This window comes from Betta splendens, chromosome 9 (genome assembly GCF_900634795.4).
Source record: "Betta splendens chromosome 9, fBetSpl5.4, whole genome shotgun sequence".
In the NCBI taxonomy this organism is placed as follows: domain Eukaryota; kingdom Metazoa; phylum Chordata; class Actinopteri; order Anabantiformes; family Osphronemidae; genus Betta; species Betta splendens.
In genome coordinates this window covers 12,361,800-12,379,520 of record NC_040889.2, presented here as the reverse complement: position 1 = coordinate 12,379,520, position 17,721 = coordinate 12,361,800, and the positions used below count along the sequence as shown (strand labels likewise).

The following is a 17,721-nucleotide window of genomic DNA, read 5'->3' as shown; positions in this document are numbered from 1 at the left end:
GCTGGCTGCCGCGCCGCGTCGAGCTGCGCCTTTTCAATGGCGCTTTACAACCAGCTGACTTTGTGCAGGAAATAAATGCATCATATCCTCCAGAAGTTCTGGTCGCCTCACCTCGGGTTTCATGACAGGTGCTCCGCACGTGCATGCGCGCAAAATGGCTGCCGCTGAACGAGTGGCCCAGCAATGCTTTATTAAGTCACCTCATTTAACACCGGGTCAAGGAATTCAAGGCTGTGAACCGTCCAACAGAAGCGGGCCTCGTCCTGCACGCTGAGCTCATCCCCAGCTTCATCCCTCCACAATGTCATGAGCATTCATCGTCTTTGAGCGGCTTGAATGTTCAGGCCTTTCCTACATAACGTCAACACAAATAGACTGGAATGTGTGAAAACAGGCTGAGGTATAAATAGAAGCTCGGCTAGAAGCATTGGACGAGGTGATATATGACCTGTGGCACCTGAAAGGCTCACAGTTGGAAAGTTCACTTGGGAACGTGACAGATTCCTGTTTTTGCACGTTTATGACCTTGTGTTATGAAATGAAACAGCTTGGACGGGTCACGTCTCCAGATAAGTAACTGCATTCATTCAGCTGCGTGGCTGTGGTGTTATTTATTCATGGAAGTATAACATGCTCCGTCTCAGTGATGCTCAGTGAATAAGAAGCAGCTCGTCCTGCGTTTGTGGAACAAACGCTTTTACTTCCTGCGGCTCAGACCTGCAGGTGCAACATCAGTGATCAACCTGTGCTTTTCAGAACCGCGTTGGAATGTTCACGACCTGCTTTAACGGCAGTAAGAAAAGAAGGTGTGGGGTTGTGTGGTGTAAAATGCAGGAGCTGAGTGTCACAAACGTCCCTGCACATAACACATTCTGCCTTCTTCTTTTCTGACGGGGACGAACTAAAGAAACCACGATGTGTGCGAGTCATTGTTGTCTACTACACACGAAGCCTGCGTCCCCGCGGCGCCGTGATGGTGAGTATTCCTTCCTCTGGGCTACTACACATCCTGAGCCGGACAGTAAATTCCTGTCAGTGTCAAAAGGTTGGCGCTTCAGCTGTCAGGAGGAATCATGGGATAGCCTGGGTAGAAAGCCACGCTGGAGGACCCGGCCTCTCGGAGGGGGGAGCAAATCAGCCTGGAATCCAAAGCAGGGGAGACAAGAGCTCTGTGTCTAAATACGACTCTGACTCAGACAAACAAGATACGAGGAGCCGGACGGTCAAACAAAGCGCTGGGCACCTCGCACCATGTGCTCACGTCGAAAGGTTCCTCACAACATTTAGTGTGCGAGCGTGGGGGACGTGGTCTACGGGGTCCCAGCCATCGCTGACAGTGACCATGACCCCCCCCTCCGCGGACACGCCGCATAAGACCCACCTCCACACCTGGGATATGAATCAGCCAATCAGGTTAGCAGCCGAGGCGCGGGCCTGATGACAAGGCCTCACCTGGGGTCACGACCTCTGACCTGCAGGGTCTCTGGATGCAAGGCGAGGCCAGTAGAAATGAGAGTTGGCAGCTTAATAAACACATTCTGTCTGTTACTCTGCTCATTGGCTAGTTTTACTACCAGCCAATACGTATGAGCGTTATGGGGTGAGAATAGCTCTGACAGAGGGCTGAGAGTCCATTTAGGCTTTGGACGTCTGCAGCTCACGAAACAAATGCATGAGGTCCAGAATCTTCAAACCTGGAGGAGCTCCCATTAGGTCTAGAGCCGTGCACAAACAGCGGCTCGTCTCCTCAGACCAGGCCCAGTGTGACCCGGTCGGGAGCAGCGTACGCCGTGATAGCATCTCCCACCGAAAACACTGCTAATCTGTTTGGCCTGGTTCCCTCAAAACCGCTGAGACCACAAGCAGCAGTGGTCAAACATCAGAGAGCGCGAGGAGCTGAGCTAACAGACGGCTCCTCTCACTCGTGCCCTGAGCCAAGCTTTAGACGGAGGCTCGGGTTTCAAAGGCCGTAATGGGAGGGGACGCGCCGACGGCATCTGCCTCTCCTCCAGCGGACGACGCGCGGATTCAGTTCAAAGGCCGAGGCGGCTGAAATGCATCAATTAGCGAGGGAGAGAGCGGCTGCCAGCCAGCTCTGCATGACCTCAGAGCGGGATGAGATGCTGAACGCTGGTCATGTGGGCAGCTCCCCTGAGTGGACCGGTCCGGGTGGACCGGTTCTGGAGAAGCAGGCTGCCGCAGCTGCTCACATTGTTTCTGTGCCTCTGTCATGAACAGCGAGGATCACCGGCGGCGGCTCGAGCCCACAGCCGCCGCTGCTCCTCCTGATTGATTCTGTCCTCATTGAGGAGAGTGATGGAGCGGCCCGGTGGATGCCTTTGGTGCTGAACGCCTATCAGCCGCCCAGACGCGGCCGTGGAGGGAGACTTAGAGGGGGCGCTGGCCTTGACCCGCAGCAGCACATGATAGGAGGCGTCTCGTCTGGCCGCGAGCTGAGACGCTGACCCCGCTGCCCTCTGTCTGGCCCTCTGTGCGTCGCTGCAGCTCCTTCACAGAAGCGGTGCTTCCAAAAGGCCACTAATCACAAAAAGCTTGACTCCGAATCAAAGGAAGAGTTTTAGTTAGCTTTAATGGTGCCGGCTGTAAACGATATGGTGGAACATCGCTATCATTAACATCACAGCGCCTCTGGGAGTCACGGATGCAGCCAGCGATAACACAGACTGAATCCAATCATCTGCAAGTGTGACTGTAGCCATGGCAACCGTTGGTGACGATGATCCGCTGATATTAGCTCCTCACGATGCGTCTGAGCTGAGAACAAAGCGTGTTTTGTTACAATGAAAATCAGACTGTGGAATAACAGGCCGCAGGAGGGGTCAACGCCAGCGGCTCCAGCAGAAGCTAATGGGATATTGATGAATGTGAGATGCTGATGAGTGAGATGGGGTCGTGAAAACAGCACGGAGCAAAGGCTTCTGGGTAGATGCAGCCCCCGTGGTAGCCACGGTTTCTCCTAAACCTGACTGAAGCGGTGCAGAGGACGGCTCCTCCTCCTCCTCAGCACCGACGTGTTGTTGTGTGTTAGAAACACGTTCATCCACACTGCCTGTTCTGCTCCCGCTTGAGCTGAATGACGCCTCCCGCTGCTTTGGTGCATTTAAGCATAGAAACACATTAGAAATAGTAAGCATCACTTCTCTCTTTCTCTGCACAACCTTAAAGTATCCAGAGTTCACTGAGCTGCTGTCCTGATGTTCCATCTTTGGGAACGATGAGCCAGGATTTATCTGCTCAGCCGTCACAATAAGAAGCTTTGTTCACTGTGTAAACAGCCCGATGTCGAGTCGCCCTGGTGACATCTCTGCAATATTTATGATGTTATGACGTGGCTGAAAGCGATAAAATGAAACGTGATTTACAACAGATCTCTATAATGTTGACAAACGGCTTTGAGCCGGGTCCGTTCGTACGTGTGTGGCCCACAAAGTGTAAGAGAATCCTGAGATTCCCACTTTTGACACTAACATGAATTATTCTCAACAGGTTGCTCTCCACACCCAGAAGCCTCAGGACTAGCATTACTGGCCAAACCCAGTGTGTGTGTGTGTGTGTGTGTGTGTGTGTGTGTGTGTGTGTGTGTGTGTGTGTGTGTGTGTGTGTGTGTGTGTGTGTATGTGTATGTGTATGTGTGTGTGTGTGTTGCAGGCATTTTATTGTGAAGGTGAGCCAACAAACAAACAGGCAGGTCTGTCCCCTGTGATGTCACACTCTGAAGGTCGTCACCACCTGTTTAATACTATAAAGCATTCAGCGTTGCTGTGGTGGAAGTTATTAAGGATCCAGTGTCATGGAGTGTGTGTAATATTGTGCAGGTGCATGCTGGGAAACGAATGGAGCCATTTATTGAGTCGCTGTTCTCGCTGAGGTTAATAGGAAGCATAATGAGTTTTAATCTGCTGCAGAAATGAAACGTCCCGCCGACATAAAGGTCAGAGTCGTCCTGCTCTGCTCACAGAGACACACAATATCTCTTCTCAGGGAGAAAGTCCCTGGCTGAGCTGAGGGGATGCTTTCCTCTAATGACTTAATCCCAGTTCAGTCTCACTGGTCCTGGCTCTTTGTGTGCTGTGTGTCTCGGTGTAATCCTCGTTGTGAGACGGAGCCCAGCGCTGACCTCATTGTTTGGTTTCTCAGGGTCTCGGGGGCCTGGGGAGGTTCTGGAGCTGCTCCTTACAGGAGAGCGGCCTGAAACCCTGACACGCCGGCTGGGGTCTGTGGGGAGCGCTGGGCCCGGCTCCTGTTACCACCAGGTTAGTCACGCTCTGCCAGATTTATGTGTGGACCCGTAGTGAGGGCTTGGGTTGCACGTTACCACTAGAGTGCTGCGATATGAGGCCACTGACTGGACCGCTGATGGAAAAGATGCAGATTATAAGTGTAAAACCACAAGGTCCAGACGGTGGATGTTTGTGTCACGGTCGTCTATCTGTGTTCCACCTGAAGCGTTAAACGGAAAGTCAGCATCAGTAAAACAGGTGTAGCTTTAAACTGGACACATGTAGTTAAACCCTAGTGTTTGAATAAATGTGTTGTGACCATTAGATCAAAACCTTCTCCCCTTTGGCAAAACGACTTCTTTGAACGGGTGTAAAAGTGCTTTCTACTCATCTGGCCACAGATCTCTCTGTAGACAAACTTCATCACGACTCCCGTCTTCGCGCGGAGACCACACAGCTGCATGAGCCGAGTGGTGGTCGCTGTTAAAGCGGCCTGACATTTGGACGACGTGTTGTTTCACACTGTTTAGCGCCGATGAGACGGCTCACGGTCTGGATGGGACAGACCGGACCACCTCTCTGGTGACTGACCCTGGGCTCGAGCAGCGCGACAGGTGGACGGGGACCTCCCATGCTTAACAACGGACCTCCAGCAGAGAGGACCCCGCCCGTGTCTCCAGGTGGAGCCTCACCAGCGGATTCCGCTTCATTCTTGGTAAATGGAGACATTTTAGAGGATTTCCAGTCTTGCTGTTTTCCCGTGTGTAGGAGGCGCGGGTGCGGGGACATAAGGGCAGCACTCACTCGTATGCAGAGCACAAACAGGCAGCGTAAACAGGGCTCACCCGCCCCGCTTTTATCTCCACGCCACCCACAGCTTGTGCCGGTGGGGAGTTCATCTGCGAGGCCCCGGCTAATCACCGTGCCCAAGCCCATGGCGCTGCACGGCTCCAGCCCATCGGGCCTCGCTCCCCCTCTGGCTCCCAGTCAAACAATCCAAACACCGACGTGTAACTTTAAACTGCTGCTGGGCACGGGTTCAGCTTCCCAGCAGCCCGGTTCCGCTGCCAGCTGAGAGCCGGGGCCAGTTTTGTCTGTGCGTCGGGGCGTTCGGAGCGTTTCAGAGCTTGTTTTAAAAGGGCAGCGGCGATGTTTGAAAGCCTCACGCTCATTTGGACATTCTTTGTGAGTGAGGAGTTCCTCAGGGACCGATGTTTGAGTTTTGAGTCATTTCTTCACGCTTCTCGAATGGAAAGAAGAGCGCCGGCGCTGGTGGTGAACGATGGGAGGGAATGGAGTCATACTGCATCAGCGCTTCCCCTCCTTTAGCACTTAGACACGCCGATGTCCACCACTGACCTGCGTGACCCTCTTGAAGGATCACACGTCTTTACTCTGCAGAGTGGGAGGCTATTAACACTCTGGACTCATCACCGCGTTGTATCACTCTTCAGCAGTGCCTGACGCTCTCAGCTCTGGATGGAGGCAGATGAAAGGCGACGTCAGGAGTCGCTGGTCGCGTTTGTCGGACATGTGTTCCTTGATTCCCTCTCCCCGTGTGGTCCCTGCTGGCCTGCTCTCACAAACAGCCTCCTGAGCCTGAGAGGTGGCAACTAGGAGGAAGGGTGCCCACAGAGCAACTGGCTCAGGCCCCACTACTCTGGAGGCACCACTACTGCTACCTTGCTGAAATATGCACTATAAAAATGCTTAGACGACCTGGTTATAGGAGGAAGAGGCAGCAGCCAAACACTAAACACACTCTATGGCTAAACATCTTTCTTTGCTTGTCAACAAAAGCAGGAGATGGTCAGAAGGTTGAGAGGGAGGAGATCTGGCACCGCGGCTAAAACAGGAGGAGCACCAGGACAAACTTAGTAAACACAGAGGGGTCGACTGAGGTTCAGAGCCAGGAAACGCACCTTCTCCTCAGTGTGAGGCTGCTGCATGACGAGACTTTCTGCATGTTAGCGTTGTATATGCACCTTGGAGGCAGGTGAGATACATCCAGACACCCAAAACCCATTTCCTGACACAGCATGCAGCTTTATATCACCTCCAAGATGACTTCACTGCACTGTGCCCCCCGGAGTTAAAGTTACATGATGAATGACCGTACGGTCGGATCGACTTTCCAAAGCACAGACACTGCTGCAGGAAGAACCATTTGAGACGGGTCCAAATGAAGACGAAGCTGATGTGGAGTCCAGCAGCACAGAGCAACATTTAAGGCCTTAAAGCAATCATCAGGAGGAGGAAGCGGAGCGGGGGGGCTGGTGGGTCGGGTTGGGGTGACGGGGGTTAGAGGGGATCAGGGTGTCACCGGGCCGCTGGGCCTTCATTGGGCTCTTGATGGATGCTCTGTAACCAATGGAGATAGCGTGGCCCCGTAGCCGGAGCGAGCACACAATCTCCTCAGCAGATTAACTCCTATTGATTTATAGAGATTTACCTCAGGGAAGAAAACAGCTGGAATGAGGACGAATGCCGGAGCTGGCAAGGCATAAATTCAAGGAAGGAGAAAAGCCGAATCGCTTGCTAAGAAGATGAGCCTTGTCGCCGTGAAGAAGATGCAGGATAGAGTTACGGAGCGGGTTGCGACATGAGACCTGCACCCGGGCTGTTATTGCTGTTCCACAGTAGTTTCTTATTTTTATGTCTCCAGCTTTTTTATTTATTCCTACTTTATTCCTTCACACTCACCTAACAGAGATTAATGAACAGAAACATCAGAGAGGGGTCTAAAACCAGCTCCTCCGTCTGATCCCGACTCTCTGCTCTGGTCCTCACGCTGCTGGTTCATTTCACTATTATTATGGGATGTTGTCATCTGCGTGTCCTTGACGTTTTTTGCTTTACTTTGGAATGAAGCACTCTTAGTGCAGCAGCCTGTCCACGATAATTATCAGTAATTTAGCCGAGGGCGATAAATAAAGTGAAGCGGTAACAGATGGACATTTGTGAGGGGGATCAGTGCGTTCTCTGGGTTCTGGCCTCCGTCAGCTAAGGTTTCAGCCCACAGCGTGTGGAGCTCCTCTGCGGCTCCGTCCTCTCCACTTCCAGCTTTTAACACCACTCTGTTAAAGTGAAATATCAGATGTGGTTCAGCAGCAACATTAACGCAGCTCCCATGACATCAGCTCCGTGTTTTGGCCAAGAACACTGAATGTTTGGCTCAAGCCTCCGCTCCAGCTCCAGACAGCATCTTAGCAGCTCATGTTTGACCGATCCGCTCCAGGTACAGGGCTGTCTGCATTCAGAGGCTGCTTCTAACCATTTGTCTCCTTACGTGTGTTGCCGCGTCATCGGGGGCCGAGCTCTGACCATCACTGCGTCTGACCTGCGGCTCCTTGTGTCAGGAGCAGCTGCAGTTGCGTTCAGGTGCCTCTCTGGGCCTTGTGTGTAACATGGTTACACGGCTGCTGCTCACAGATGTGCGCCTCTCCTCCCGACTCATACACGTAGCAGTGCATACAGATGTGCACTGGGAGACGGGGCCGCCTCCCTCGCCTCCTCCCCTCTAAACATCCTTCCACACCTTGTTGATGGGCCTGGAACCTTTCCTGTGTTCCGCTGCGGTGGGCCCCGCTTGACTCATGGGGCTGAATGAGAGGGGTCACGACCCCTGCTACGAACTGCTTCCTGTTCCTGATGTAGGGGTCTTCCAAGGCCTGCGATGATCACAGGAGCGCAGCTGACGGCCAGCCGGAGAGCATCCGCTTTGGAGGTGATGCTGCCATGGTGGAGAGCATAGATCAGCGAGGAGTAGCTGCAGCGGGAGAGAAGGGAGGCAGTGAAAGGCTGATATTTACTGCTGTGATGGGGAAACCTGTGTCCTCTAGATGAGCAGAGTCAAAGTGTGCGTTTGAGGAAGCTGTTTTGTGATGACAGCTCATAATTTACTCATGATTATCTGAATGTAGAATCTAAATAATAACAGCTATCGAGGAGACTCAGACTGGACAGAGCTGAGCCTCTCTCCTCACGCTCTCAACCTGCTGATGAGACGCATCGTCATTTTGATGCTGGTGACAGACACCACTTGAAACATTCCCTCCGTGTCGTTCGATTTGCTCAGTGGAGGAGGCACAAACGCACCAGCTGTCATCCTGCAGTAAATATACCTTCATCCAAACCAAGGAGAGTGGAAGCATGTTGACGTTGTTCCTGGAAGGCGAATGGATGTAAATCACAGTTAGCTACTAGCGGCATCCTCGGAGGAGCCACATTGGCCCGAGAAGCGACTTCACTGAAGTGTTGCATTTGATTCCTCCTCAGCCCACTGGTTTTCCTCTGACCTCCTTGTGCCCCACTGACAACTGTCCTGCGCTGATTTAGGATTATTTTTAAATCAGGAGCTGTCGGGTTTGACGGGACGAGGATGGGGTGTCCCTGGAGGCCTTGTAAATCTGGACAGTTTACTGCAGCGAGGGGGAGGAAGGAGCCTCGTCCTCGGCTCGGTGTAATCCCAGCACTTCCTCTCCTCTCTCCGCTGGCCGGGCTCACGCCGTAATGCATTTTCTGTAACTAACAGCCGTTGTTTCCCGATTGTCACGCTCCCATCACTTTCTGCTGGAATGTGTGTGTGTGTGTGTGTGTGTGTGTGTGTGTGCGTGTGTGTGTGTGTGTGTGTGTGTGTGTGTGTGTGTGTGTGTGTGTGTGCAGCAGGAGAGGGTAGCTGTGCAAATACAGGAAGAACAAGAGGCACAGACTGGTAGGAGAGGGTCTGGAATAGCAGTTAATATTAACACCACCTCCTCCTCCTGCAGGCAGGGTGCTGCAGCTGGGGCCCCTGCCTCCGTCACGCTTGGCCCTCGCTCTGGAAACAAGAACACATGGGTGTCAGGTCCCCCCGTGCTGCCAGCGTCCAGCCTCTTTCAGCAGCTCCTGCTCCGTTTGATGAGCCGTGTCCTGCCTCATCTGCACATGTGGGGGCATGACAGGCCCGAACACGTGCACACTCAGCACAGGGTGGCACGCTAAACGCCCCTGTCAACGCCGCGCGATGACGGCACCATCACTCAAAGTCACCTGCTCCTGCTTCCTTGTGTTCGGATGCAGGAGTCACCGCAGGTCTCAGCGGTCGTCCCGTCATCGGCACCTTTTCCGTCCCACCATCATAAAGCATTAGCCGGCAATATTCATGTCTTCAGTCCTGTGTTATCAGCTGAAATCTGACCCGGAGCCATAATCCCAGCCTGTGCCAGGCAGGACTTCCTCTAGCTGCTGATCGAGCTTCAGATTGATCAGACTCTCAGATTCAGACACATTACTCTTAAATGTGCTCCAAAGGCCTGACCCCTAGAATAAAGGAAGAGATAAAGCCACTGCCAAAGTAAAGTCACCAGATTAGAATCTGCCCATATCGACGGACGGGGCTCAATTCGCAAAGGCTCAGAAAAAAGAGAGAGCTCCACCACCAGACCTCTGCTCCTGCATTGGGTGTGTACAGAGTGTAAACACAGTAAACTTAGGAGTTTGACTGTTCACCCGTCCTGACGTCTGCAGAGATGACCCCCAAAAGAAACAAGACCAGGGGCAGCGCTGAAAGACAACCTCCTCACTTCAAAGGAATGCGAACGCCAATAATCTGCTCACCCCTGCTGCGCACGAGGTGCATGAACTGTGTGTTTTCACTGAGCTGGACCCTGGACCCGGCCGGGCTGACCCCTGGGGAAGGGGATCACCACAGGTCCTTCGCAGGTTGTCGCGGGGTATCACAGCACCGCGGCCAGAGCTGGAGGCTAAAGGTTGGAGGGAGTGTGAGGTAGCCTATGACCTCCCGATTTGGCTCGGGTGTAGGCGCCCCGCTCTCGGGGGGAAACCCCTGCATGACCCGGCTCAGCCCGCGTGGAGGTCATGTCCAGAGCCAGCGTGTCGCCGCCAGCCCGATGCCTGCACAGACACGGCGGAGGAGAAGAGAGGTTAGAATAGTGAACGCTGTGAGCACACTGGAGCAATTCCACTTTAGTTCAAGTCTGGGGTGAACGCGCTGGGTATGAGTCAACGCTGGCTACGGACAGTGTGACTAACAGAGCGGCCGGTAACAGGGAGTCCAGCAGGGCTGAGCAGAGCCAGCGAGGCCTCTCTGAGTGAAACAGATGAGATGAATCCATCATCAGCTGCAGCCCTCGACGGTAACCAGGGGGACTTTAAGGGGACGGGCGGGTGAGGCTAAGTGGAGCGTGGGATTGTGGAATAAACAGCAAAGACCCGACTATATAGTTGTCATCAGCATTCAGGCCTGGACCTCTCAGATGTTTATGTCTTACAGTCGGATGGCTGCTAACTGGTGATCACAGGCAGAGAAGAGAGCAACACGCTCAGACGCTCAGCTCATTCATGCGTTCGCCCCGAGACACTGGCTCCTGCAGCTCACTGTAATTGACTGGCAGCTGATCAGAATCTGATGCTTATAGCCAGCGTCGGTCTCGCTGCACACATTCCTCCACATCCACACCAGCAGCCTGCTTCGGCATCTCTGAGCCCAAACGGCAGCGCGTCGCTTGGCTGATTTCTCCCTCAGCGAGGTCGGCATTTGTCGCTGCCTGCCACCGTCCTGCTGGCACCTTCAACCAATTGTTGTTTACTCCTTCAGAGCAATGAGGCTTGACCAGGAGAGGCAGGAGAGGAGGAGGATGGTTCCGTGTTAATGGGAGGCCCATAGGGCGGATGGTTTTGTTCTCCTCGTGCTTTATTCGTGTGCTAATTGCTGAGTGTGCGTGTGTGTGTGTTTGTGAAGGTGTCGCGGGGTGAAGTGCAAGTGATGACACAATGCATCCTGCACCAACACCTCAGTGTTTGTGTGAGTCGCAGGCGCAGAGAGGCAGAGGTGTTAACAGAGGAAGGGCAGGTGCTAGGTTCAGACTGTGTGTGTGTGTGTGTGTGTGTGTGTGTGTGTGTGTGTGTGTGTGTGTGTGTGTGTGTGTGTGTGTGTGTGTGTGTGTCCATTCTGCTAGAAAGTCACCATGACTTAAACTTCAACACAACTCGACAATGTGTCAAGTAAATATATCACAATTTTTTTTTCCTTCAGTTGAAAAATAGTAGCTAAAATGAACAATTACATCAAATTTAACTGCTCACAGCTTTAAATAATTGACTGGTTTGCTGTGTCTCCTGTGGGAGTTAAGCCTCCATCTCCACCATAAGCCTGACACATATAGATTTCAGGAAACACAAGCAGGGACCAATTTCTGCGACAGACATCACAAAGTCTTTGCTCCCTGTGCCTCTGATCCCAGCAGCTTTCTGCATCATCCACATCCTGTCAGAGCTTGCTGCAGAAAAACAGACATTTCCACAGGCGCTGGATGTCACCGTGTAGCATTACGGCCTTTGGAGATCAGGCAGTAGGCAGAGGCGGAAAGTAAACAGTAGTAAACAACAGTAGCAGCAGGGAGTGGGCTGTCCTGCTGGGTTGATTATTGGAGGGCTGTAAACAGGCCTGATCGCCCCCGGGAGCTCGCAGAGCGGGAACGGCAGCCGCTGGCCGCCTACAGAGAGGCCAACAACATCTGGGCCTCACATCTCAGCTCACCAAGCTCCTGTTGTGGTGGTGGAGGAGAAAATGAGGGAGGGATGCTGCAGTTTGTAAGAATGTGAACCCAGGGATGACGGACGAGGCAGGGAAGCTGAAGCCTGATACGTGTTTTTACTTGAGGTATATTAAGACAGAGGTGAAATATGAAAATGTTGCTTCATTGTGCGATCAACAGCTGCAGAAACCGTCAAGCTTGTTTCCAGTGACTGTATCAACATTTTTTACCAGTGTCTCTCAGCACAAAGTGTTTATAAGGACTGAATAAATTCAGCTTATTTTTGTTGATGTGTAATATTTGAGCCTGGGTGTGAGATGGCAGCAGGTCAGTGGAACGTTGTCTAATGGCTGCTGGTGACATGGTGATTTATGCTGTCCTGTGACGCCCCCTACTGGCAGAGTGTAGTGGGAAAGAACGAAATTGTAATCTCAGACCCAGGTCTCAGTAAGAACAGCCAATGAACATAGAGGTCTGAGAGGTATCAGGACAACTCCAGCCTCAGGTCATTAACTTTGCTGGCACAATGCTGAGCTCTCGTTGGGTCCTTTTAAGGTTTTACTACAACTAGTACAATTGAAAGACGATGACCTTCTGTACATGGGTGTGTTTTGCATTACGGTCCCTTGTAGCCAATACTGAGGGCAAATATCACCTTATAGCAACAAGTAAAGCAAAAGGTTACAACACAGAAGATCACACTCCCTTCTATTCAAAGTAATAAAAGATGGATATACTGGACCAGAAAAAAAAAAAACTGGATGAACAACAAAAATAAAGTGTGCAATTCTTAATTCAGTTCTCTAAATACTTAACGCTGTTGCAAGACATTTAAAGTAAAAACTGTGTATGTCAGTGAAAAGACAAACAATAGTTGTTCCTCCAATTTATTATGAAAATGTACAGAGCAATTAACGGTAGGACTTCTGGTAGCGGGCACGAGCTCCAGGTCCACCGAACTTCTTGGACTCGCAGCGACGTGGGTCAGCAACCAGCAGGGTCCTGTCGTACTGGATCAGGATGTCCTTGATCTCCTTCTTGGAGGCTTCATCAACATCTGCAGAAAACAAGTATTTTTTTTAATTGTTATTTAAAAACTGTATAAACAACACATCAAGTGTGACATTCTAGACTATTTTAGACAGATTCCTTGACTTCTATATAGTCCACCTATTAAACTTCACAGGACATGTACAAACACATCAACAACAAACTAGTGAGATTCCTATTAAGACTGTTAACCATTTTTATACCACATCAAGTTTTAATACTTACACTTCTGGTAGTATGCAACCAGGGCTTTGGAGATGGCCTGACGGATGGCTGGAAGACAGAAATCAAAGCCTTATTTTGCTTGAACAATTCATCGCTCCCAAAATATACAACTCACACAACCCAAATCTCACAGGAAAGACTCCTGTACTCACCGTAGACCTGAGCGACATGTCCACCACCCTTTACTCTGACTCTGATGTCAACTCCAGCAAAACGTTCCTTGCCCAGCAGCAGCACTGGCTCCAACAGCTTAAAGAAAACACTCAGTTCAGTCAGTCAGTTATTCCCCCTGTGAACCATATGAAGATGCTACAACTTCATAGAGAAGCTATTTAATGGGTCATTAATGCTTCTGCAGCCCCATGCTGTGATCCACTCACCTTGTACTGGAGGGTCGCAGGCTCCACCATCTCGAGGGGTCTGCCGTTCACCTTGATCAGCCCATTCCCCCTCTTGCAGTGAGCCACTGCTGTGGCCGTTTTCTACGAGAGAAACGTCTTGATCAGAACCTGGTACCAGTGTCTCCATTTCATGGGTTCAGTTACAGTTAAACCACAACTACTAGCGTCCGGACGTTCGATAGTTAAACATCTCAAACAGTTTGCGCGTGGTTCTGTGTATAAATGCGCCTCGAATTTGTGTTGTCATATAAACAGCAGTTTATAATGTGATTTAGCCAATGTTAGCTGCCAGGCTAACTAATGCATAGCGAATCAACAGCTAACACAGAAACCACGTTATCACTCAGATGTGACAACAACTGCACTTCACAAGACGTTTGGATGCACCAGAGCCGCGTTAAACAGAGGTAACGTATTATTAAATGCCTTCACTCAGCTTAAAATACCACAAACCGCCACCTGGAACTAGTTGCTTTAGCTAACGTGTGCTAGCACGACCGGTAGCCACAGCACCACATGTCGGGCAAACTCTAAATATATACTTACTTTACGTCCAAAGACCTGGACAGACTGCAGAGGACCTTTCGCTGGCATGTTTCTGAAACACACGGAAAACAAAACCTACATTAGAAACCACTCGATACATATTATTTATGATAATATCATGGATCGGGCTAAAGAACGTACCGTCTACAGCTAAGATGCCGTACGGAGAGACCGACAGGGTTTCACACGCCGATCATCAGGGGCTAGTGTGCGACACTTTGGCCGTGCTTTGCGGTAGGTTTTGCGACAGTTGCTCTCGCTCTACCTCCTCCAGTTTTAAAACCGATTCCAGAATTAAAAATTGTTTCAGCGGTTAAACTGTTGCTTCCTGTTGGTTAAACTATATGAGAAACGATGACGATGGACGAAAGGTGAAGGTTACGAGTTTTCCCGGATACGAACACGGTGAAGGAAACGTAGATGTCTAAACAATAAAAAACAGAAGAAGCCACAGCTCTGTTCTGCTTCAAAATAAATTAACCAGGCTACAGTAAGTTTACATGGCTCTAATAACGTGTGATGCGTAGCAGCCAGCCTATAAACTGTGCTGATAGGGCTTTCATTCATTTTAGCACGAACCTCTGACCAACAGCACCATCTAGTGTCGTAAATACAAATGACACAAGAGGGCACGTGTGACGTCATTGTCATCGCAGCTGAGGGCTTCTGTCTGTCATCAAGCACAAACTGCCCGGCAGAGAAGACTGCCAGCATTAATCTGCCCTGCATTAAAGCACTTTACACAGTCTCTGTGCGTAGCTTGGCTTTATCAGGCCGCTGTGGGTCTAACCGCAGAGATCACGTGGATCCAAGCTGCTCCGGGGACAAGGAGTTAAGGGTCAGGTTCTGGGAAAGGGACATGACATGGGAAAAAGGAAGTGGGGAGTTTGTAGGACTGCAAATATCAGACCGTGGCCCTACACAAGAGACGGTCTTTGATGTGACCACAGAGTTGGACGGTGCTGATGTGATGTGATGTGACCCTGCAGTTTGTGGGAGGAAACTGGCATCAAACGGTTCCCTCTGCTTTCACATGATTCATAATGGAGCTGCTGTTGACAAAAACAAACAGCCTTTGACATGGTTGTCCCAATCGCATGGGACGCGATGTGATGGAGGAAATGTGGAGCAGGCGCCGTCATTAGAGACGCGCTCGCACATCAAAGCGCAGCCTTACCCTTAAAGGAGGGAAGCAGCGGGGCCGTCGCTGGGTCAGAGGAGGCCTGAAGACAGATGGAGCCTGGGGAATCTGTATACAGCGACGTGAGTCATGTGTGCAGCGCAGTGCCTACCTATGCATGACATTTACTGCAGCAGGAGCGTGTTTACAGTGCCAGGCGCGGGTGAGCAGGCTCCTGGCTTCTTTTATTGTCAGAGACAATGCGTACCGTCCTCTGGGCTGCCGGCCGACGCCTTTGAGAACCAATGGAGCTGTTTTCAGTCAGGTTTAATGTCAGCGATGGTTGTCTGAGGAATCATCAGGTATTACCACCATCATGCGCAGACCTACCGAAATTTAGGAGCTCTTTCTTTGTATTTTTTAAGCACCTTTCATTTTCCGCATTACTTTTCGAGCCACCTGGGGGCAGCAGAAAAAGCTGTGAACCCAACAGTGGCAACAACTTACTACAGTTGCTATGACAGTGAGAACAGAGGCTGCAGACCAGGCTAAAGCAGCCAAAGCAGTGAAGGCTAAACAGGATGTTAAAAGTGCCGCGTCAGGTGGGAGAGCTCTGCTGGACCGTCACCGCTGTTAAGAAGACTTCCTGCAAGTAAACTGGGAGCAGACTCATGAGGAAAGGTCTGTGATGAATGAATGAAGACACACACTCGGTGTTTGGACACGTCGCCTAATGCTCTTGCTGTGACAAATGGAGCCTGCTCGACTCAAGTGTCCCGTTGAAAAACCCGTAGCAGAGCTCTGTGTGTCTCCTCTGCAGCGTCTCTCGTTCGTCTTCTTCCCCTTTGAGCTTTGCCTGACAAGTCTGAGGAGTTTATTAGCCCAGAGATGAATGTGTGAGACAGTCACGGGGCTGAGGCGCCCACATCGACCCCAGAGCCTGGTGGACAGAGGATCCGGGTCACAATGAGCCCGTCGCTGTCTGAAGCACCAGCTCGCTAACATGCTGCACACGCTCAAGTTCATCCACATGTCCAGGCCTCTGCGATCTGAGGTTGGATCTTCTCAGGTTACAGCTTTGGTTGAGAAACCATAACATTCATAGAAGATCCCTAAATCGTGCATTTTAACGAGGGGGACCATTATCCAGAGTAGGAGGGGAGTCTGCAGTCATCGCCTGAAGAGCTGGCAATAAATAAAGAGCACACCATATATGTGCAGCTCCTCTCCACAGCCTTATGGAAACACATCACCTGGAGGTGCGACCCCTCGACCTCGTCTTGTCACAGCAGCCTGAGCACGCTCCCAGATTTACAGGGAGGAGATGCTGTTCCCGACCGGCCACGGCCTCATTTGACCATAATAGGCTTCGCGGCGGTTGAAAAAGTGTTGCTGGTAATTGAGGTTTCCCTGAGCGGCGGCAGAAGATCCGCTAAAGCGGGCAGGCGGAGAGGCCGACGGGGGCGCGGAAGGTTCTGTGAGGTACACAGAGGCGCGGTCGCCACGGCAACGAGGGAACACTCCATTTGGGCTCATGAGGCGAGAAAAAGTGTCTTCCCAGAGAGAAGCAGCTGAGAGGCTCATGAATCTGCAAGTCAGTAAAAATAAGATCCACAGGTTTTACCTTTTATATCCATGTGTCAGGGTCTAAAAATACAGCTCTGTATCCTGGGAAATATTCAAATGTACCTGGATACACAAATATAAATGGAAGGTTTGGGATTCGCTCTGGATGATTTAAATAGAGTATTCCAGTAATATAATCGTAAATAATGAAGCAGCTCTCAGTTAGTGTATGAGACTGGGAGTGTGGATCAGTATCATCAACAAGGGTGTCTGTCTGAGTGGACTCCAGTTCATGGTGATGAAACGCAGGTTGCACTGGAGCATTTCACAACCAGGCAACAGGCCTCGAAGCTGGTCCAGGGCCTGCCATCGTCCCTGAGGCCCAGGACACCAGCACAGAGCCGGAGTCAGATAGGTTGTTCTGCTTGTTTTGAATGGTTTACCTGAACCAGCAGCATCGGGACCAGCATCGGGACCAGCATCGGGACCAGCAGGATTCAGGGCTGTTTAGGTCTAAACTGTCTAAACCGCAGCATGGGGTCTGGTTCTGCTGACTCACAGCCGGGTTCACTGTTTCGAGCTGCTGAAAGCTTCATTTGAAACGCTCGAGTCACAGCTGATCTGGCGTCAGCCCGGGCCTGAACCTCCAAACCTCCCAGCCGTCCACTCTGCTGCGTCACGCCCCACGCATCGCCACTTCCCCTCCATCGATCTCACTCGCACACAGCCTGCTGCGTCGCCCGCTCGTCCCTTTCCTTCCTGTGTTTGTGTGTGGGCTGACGTTGGGCCGGGTTCGCGTAGCAGAACAGGAGCGCGTGGGGTTCTGGCTCACATCACACAGCTGGTGAGGGGTCGCCTCACTCTGGAACACAGAGCTCCATCCTGCTCTGGGACTTGAGCGGCTCGCTCGTCTCCTCGTTCCCTCCCACACGCTGCTTGTGCCTGCACACGTATTAAAACGTCTGGGCGCTGATGAAGTGTGACCTTTAAACGCAACTACATGCTACAGCTTCTCACACGTGCGCGTGATAAAT

At 51.4% G+C, this 17,721-nt stretch overlaps 1 protein-coding gene across 1 annotated transcript; it reads right to left on the bottom strand.

Moving 5' to 3' along the window:
* Positions 1-12,650: 12,650 nt before the first annotated feature.
* On the bottom strand, positions 12,651-14,251 carry rps16 (ribosomal protein S16). Its single transcript, XM_029163007.2, has 6 exons — positions 14,143-14,251; positions 14,002-14,053; positions 13,435-13,536; positions 13,207-13,303; positions 13,055-13,102; positions 12,651-12,836 (listed from the first exon to the last, which is right to left on the bottom strand). The coding sequence occupies exons 2-6, from the start codon at positions 14,047-14,049 to the stop codon at positions 12,691-12,693; spliced, it is 441 nt and encodes a 146-aa protein (XP_029018840.1). The 5' UTR covers positions 14,050-14,053; positions 14,143-14,251; the 3' UTR covers positions 12,651-12,690.
* Between the last annotated feature and the right edge of the window lie 3,470 nt (positions 14,252-17,721).

What these genes read in the sequence shown, in the direction of transcription:
- rps16 (XM_029163007.2), bottom strand. Translation starts at nt 14,049, where the DNA reads ATGCCAGCGAAAGGTCCTCTGCAGTCTGTCCAGGTCTTTGGACGTAAA. An exon ending in TCCAGGTCTTTGGACGTAAA is followed by an intron (nt 13,537 to 14,001) that starts GTAAGTATATAT and finishes TTTCTCTCGTAG; the next exon opens with AAAACGGCCACAGCAGTGGC. An exon ending in GGTTGCATACTACCAGAAGT is followed by an intron (nt 12,837 to 13,054) that starts GTAAGTATTAAA and finishes TGTTTTCTGCAG; the next exon opens with ATGTTGATGAAGCCTCCAAG.